Source organism: Xenopus laevis, chromosome 6L (genome assembly GCF_017654675.1).
Source record: "Xenopus laevis strain J_2021 chromosome 6L, Xenopus_laevis_v10.1, whole genome shotgun sequence".
NCBI lineage: Eukaryota > Metazoa > Chordata > Amphibia > Anura > Pipidae > Xenopus > Xenopus laevis.
This window is the reverse complement of record NC_054381.1, coordinates 91,624,568-91,630,105: the sequence shown is the minus strand read 5'-3', so window position 1 is coordinate 91,630,105 and position 5,538 is coordinate 91,624,568. Positions and strand designations below refer to the sequence as shown.

The following is a 5,538-nucleotide window of genomic DNA, read 5'->3' as shown; positions in this document are numbered from 1 at the left end:
CTACTTCGACTTCGACTTCGAATCGAACGATTCTAACTAAAAATCGTTCGACTATTTGACCATTCGATAGTCGAAGTACTGTCTCTTTAAAAAAGACTTTGACTACCAACTTCGACACTTTAAACCTACCGAGCATCAATGTTACCCTATGGGGACCTTCCCCATAAGCTTTCTAAGCTTTTTTTGATTGAAGGAAAATCCTTCGATCGATGGATTAAAGTCCTTTGAATCGTTCGATTCGAAGGATTTAATCGTTTGATCGAAGGATCTTTCCTTCGATCGTTGGATCGAAGTATTTGCGGTAAATCCTTCGAGTTCGATATTCGAAGTTGAAGGATTTTACTTCGATGGTCAAATATCGAGGGGTAATTAACCCTCGATATTCGACCCTTAGTAAATGTGCCCCTATATGTTGGAATAAGCGGAATACGTTGCTGTTCACCTGGTACGTGTCTGCTCTTTTAATAAATCCACATGTGCCAATTTGCCAACCCCTTCACGTGTTTTCCAGAGTATATTCTCATCATAACCTTCTTCAATAAAATTGTTAATCATTTTTTCAGCTTCACCTATATACAAATCATAATTAGATGTAATTCTCCTAACTCTCATAAAAAGGGATTTGCATATCTCCACCCACAATGCCTTATGTGAGAGTTAAACTCTCATTTTGGGTATTGGTATTAAGGCAGTGCTATATATATATTGTGGTAGAGTGACTAGGAAAAGGAGGAAAAAGGTCACTCTAGCCTTTAATTTCGCCCCAGGGACTGAGATAGGCTCCAGGAAGGGAGTTATGAAACAGAGAATCAGCGCTCTGTTTAAAGACTTTAGTAGTCAGGGACTCCATTCCATAGAGCCAGTCCAGAGATTGGAGTTCACCTTCCACAGGACAGCTTTCCTGTGGAAGGTGAACTCTAATCTCTGGACTGGCTCTATGGAATGGAGTCCCTGACTACTAAAGTCTTTAAACAGAACGCTGATTCTCTGTTTCATAACTCCCTTCCTGGAGCCTATCTCAGTCCCTGGGGCGAAATTAAAGGCTAGAGTGACCTTTTTCCTCCTTTTCCTAGTCACTCTACCACATATCCCCCCTCTCTGCTTCAACCCGTAGGGGTGAGCACATTGAAACCCTAATAGAAATTCTTTTTCTCTTAAAGGGATTTCTACCTCTATACTCCCCACTCTTTCTGTGGATAAAGGGCTAGGGATCTGCATTTCATCACCCTGACCACCAGGGTGTATACTTGGGCACTTTTTAGCCTGTAACATATTGAACCCATATGTTTCAATCACCGTGTACACACATAGGCTGCTTTTCATACTTGACCCTCTCTCAGGCATCACCATGCGTTTGCCTTTGTTTTTCAATTTACTCCCCCAGGTTATCATGCCTGAACCATGGGAGTCACTTTCACCACATGCAGTTACACTTTCTGCCACTAAGCCTGAACCTGCACAGAGAGGCTTAGTTTTCCTTAGAATACCCCCACCAATGGAAGGTATAACGCTCTTGGATGAACCCTTTAAGGCAACCTTATTACCTCTATCACAGGGATTCAACACATGTATGGCTATGGGAGTGGTCACACACAACTCCTGCTTTTTATTAACTGGGGAAGATAATTTGGCTGGACTTGTATCAACCCAGTCAGACACACATGCTTTGGCATCACAATCATGCACACTCTGCCTTTTACATTTACCCACTGTAGGGTGTCTTTCTTGGTCACAGATTTGTGTCACACACACTGACACACAATCAGTTATATGCTCAGTGGTAGCAAGCAACTCACATTTGGCAGCATTATGAGTATTCATACTGGACTCATCCACTGACAGACAGACACTTTCTGTCTGCAACACTCCTTCTACGGCCTGTAGAACAGGAGTGGGGACACACATAGGATCTGGGGTATCCAGAACCTCACAATCTGGAGCCTTGAGAGGAAGTTTAACATCAACTTCACTTTCCTCTACACTCACACCATGTGGCTTACCATCATTGGCCACTATGTACTCATTTTTCACAACACACTCAGTTTGATTGCCACTCAACACACATTCACTGAGTTTAACACAACCCTCTGTCTCTAAGGGTTCACTGTAGGTGGTCTGGGAATCCCCACCTGAATCACTCTTCTCACGCAAGTCTTTACTTTTCAAGTATAGGTCAAATGCCTCCTTTAGCTTCACCCTTGCAGCGTCACACTGTTTAAAGGGGCAACTATCCGTTATGTGACCTGGGCCAAAACATTATGTGCACTCTGTTTTGCACACAGCCTCAAACTTGCACACCCACTCTTGCACGTTATACATGGGGCAGGGCTTAAGGTTTACTTCACCTTTAAGATACCCTCCATCTGAATTACCAACACAATTTTCACTCATATTGTGTTGCACACACTCACTTTCTGCTTCCGCATGTTTCCCACTGTGAATAACCTCCTTCACAGGCTCTAGGGGAACATTAAATTTAGGGGTCACCCCTACACTTTTCTCTATGGGTGTTACCTCACACCCCACAGTCATACTTTCACATTTTACCTCGGGACATTTTTCAGCAAAATTAAACATGACATTTTGCATAGGATAAACATTACCCAACTGGTTTGATTGCCCCACATGCAATACTTCATTGTTGTATAATGAGTCCCGAACTAAGGGAAAGTCTGTTCCCTGAACAATGTCTCTCCGGACCTTGCCTGTAAATAAAGAGTCACAGTCTTTCAACCCACCAGCCTGCTGTTCCCTTTCCACCACCCCTTTAAGAATAGTCTCACCATTCCTGTAGTAGGGCCTCCGGTGTGGAACCGCTGGGGATGAATTCTGGCCAAATATGCCAGACTGGACTTTGAATCCAGACGCAGTAGACTCTCCTGGCACTTGTGAAGCCTCTCGCACTTCTAGCCGCTTTAACACTGGACAGGTCGGGACACACTCACCAACTCTGTGGCATCTCCAGCATGGCTCCTCCATGTGGCTTGGGTCATCCCTCTTCATCTGTCTCACTTTACTCTGCTGTAACGTTAAGACATCCTGTCTGTACAGCTCTCTCTGTGGTACACAGAAAATATTAGTCTCTTTCACTGAAGACTTTGTAGGAGCCTCCTTTGCTCCTGGCAACTCACCAACACCAGCTACGGACTCAGCTACTGGCCTTACTTTCGCCCACATTTGCAGCTGTTGCGGAACCGTAACACTGAACTTTTGCTGCCACTCTCTCAGGTCCTGCAGCACTTTGGAACGCTCACCTGGCATGCATCTAGCCGCAGCGCTCTCCTTTACCATCCGCGAAGTTTCTCTCGCTTCCGGTGTCTTTACCACACTCGCTGTGCGGACTCTCTCCCAATCGTTGTGGAACTGCATCCACCAGTCGCCACCTTGCTGTTCCTGTTTCTTTAACACAGCCCTCACAGCCTCCTGCTGAACAGCTGAAGAATAGGGATTAGCAGCACAATTTGCCATATTCATCACTGGCTTAAAGGTAAAGTCTCTTAGGCTCATCAGCCCTTTAAACAGGTGTATGTCTTTTTAATTGCTCCTTATTTTGCCCGCATCCGAAACACCATATGTGACAAGCTGGCGGCTTGACCACGTAACTTTTAGGGGGATTAGTCAATGGTGAGCAGGCAGCATAGGAGGAAGGAGCAGAAAGACAGGGACACACAGCTTCTTCAAGGAAAACAGAGGTTTATTTTCCAACTTTACACAAACACAGTATTGTCCACAGACACAGGGGTGACCATTTTATCATTCAAAACAGACAACAACTTGGCTCTTAGACACAGCCAAGTCGTTGTCTGTGTGGGACATTGAAGAAAAGCCAGGAGGCTAAAAGGTTCACTCCAAGACTGTGAGTACAGGGGTGAGCCACAACAATTGTTTTGTTTGCTGGTAGTCCACAAGGGGCCCAGCCTAGTCAGGGACTGCTTCAAGGTATGAAGGTAGTGCCCAATGGGCTAGGTTTTTATTTTATTATTTGTTTTGAATGATAAAATGGTCACCCCTGTGTCTGTGGACAATACTGTGTTTGTGTAAAGTTGGAAAATAAACCTCTGTTTTCCTTGAAGAAGCTGTGTGTCCCTGTCTTTCTGCTCCTTCCTCCTATGCTGCCTGCTCACCATTGACTAATCCCCTAAAAGTTACGTGGTCAAGCCGCCAGCTTGTCACAATATATATATATATATATATATATATATATATATATATATATATATATATATATATAATGTTCAAAGTGGACCAGCACTCCAAATCTTCAATCCAAAAAAAGGTTTATTTCAACATCACTCAAGTGTCCAACGTTTCGGCCCACATTAGGGCCTTGAACATTGTATACTTTGATTGACCAAGCACCCACTTTTGACCAACAAGGAAGGAGTGCAGGTACTTTGTGAATGTCTATATATATATATATATATATATATATATATATATATATATATATATATATGGCACGAGGCATGTAAATACCTTCTATTTTCAGATGACATTTCTTGCACGTGAAGGGTTTTTTGGTAGCTCATCTTACCTTAACCAGGCTAGGTTCTTTGCTTCCTAACTCTCATTTATTTACTTCTAGGTAAGCCTTTGAAAAGTCCAGGGGCATGGAAACTTATGGGATGCAAGGAATTGTTACGATCGGTAGGTTTTGTATAAACAGAGGCTGTAAACTTTTTCAGTATAGTGTATACTTACATCAAAAAAGTGAATGTTTGTGGGGTGAAATTCCAAAGGGAATTTTATATTACTATATTCATAAAGATAATTAAAAAATTTCAACAACTTGTGTCTGCCACCTGTTATGTTTTGGGTAGCCGAGTATGAGTAGAGTATAACAGTGCTTTATTACCAGGCTCATGCAGGCATTACACAACAGTAACTTTCACATCAAATGGAGCTTCTCCAAAGTCATTCCTAACAGGAGCAAGACGACTTGCATTCCATATGCGACCAACAGACAGAATCTGATGAATGCTGTGAGGAAGATGGCTCTAATGCTACCATTTCACTTGGTTTTCTTATCCGTTGAGTCTTGCTTCCTTCTATTCCTTCTATGTGTATACCTTTCCTCTTTTGTAGTCCCTGGTGTCTCTTTTGAATTTGCATAATTTTGTCTGAAGAATTTCCTGTTGAAGTGTATCCAGATAAGCCCTTGTTTAATGGTGTCAGGTAGCAAGAGAGGCAATTAACGGAAAAAAAAGGAAAGTATGGAGAGGATAAAAACAAATTTGCAATTAACTTGATTAATTACTTGGGGGCCGATTCACTAACTTCGAGTGAAGGATTCGAAGTAAAAAAACTTCGAATTTCAACGTTTTTTTTGGGCTACTTCGACCATCGAATGGGCTACTTCGACCTTCGATTACGACTTCGAATCGAAGGATTCGAAGTAAAAATCGTTCGACTATTCGACCATTCGATAATCGAAGTACTGTCTCTTTAAAAAAAACTTCGACTCCCTAGTTCGGCATCTAAAAGCTACCAAAGTCAATGTTAGCCTATGGGGAAGGTCCCCATAGGCTTGGCTAACTT

General features: G+C 42.6%; 1 protein-coding gene across 1 annotated transcript; it reads right to left on the bottom strand.

The window, feature by feature from the left end:
• Nucleotides 1-2,256: 2,256 nt before the first annotated feature.
• On the bottom strand, nucleotides 2,257-3,291 carry LOC121394467. Its single transcript, XM_041565625.1, has 2 exons — nucleotides 3,166-3,291; nucleotides 2,257-3,057 (listed from the first exon to the last, which is right to left on the bottom strand). The coding sequence occupies exons 1-2, from the start codon at nucleotides 3,289-3,291 to the stop codon at nucleotides 2,257-2,259; spliced, it is 927 nt and encodes a 308-aa protein (XP_041421559.1).
• Nucleotides 3,292-5,538: the final 2,247 nt, after the last annotated feature.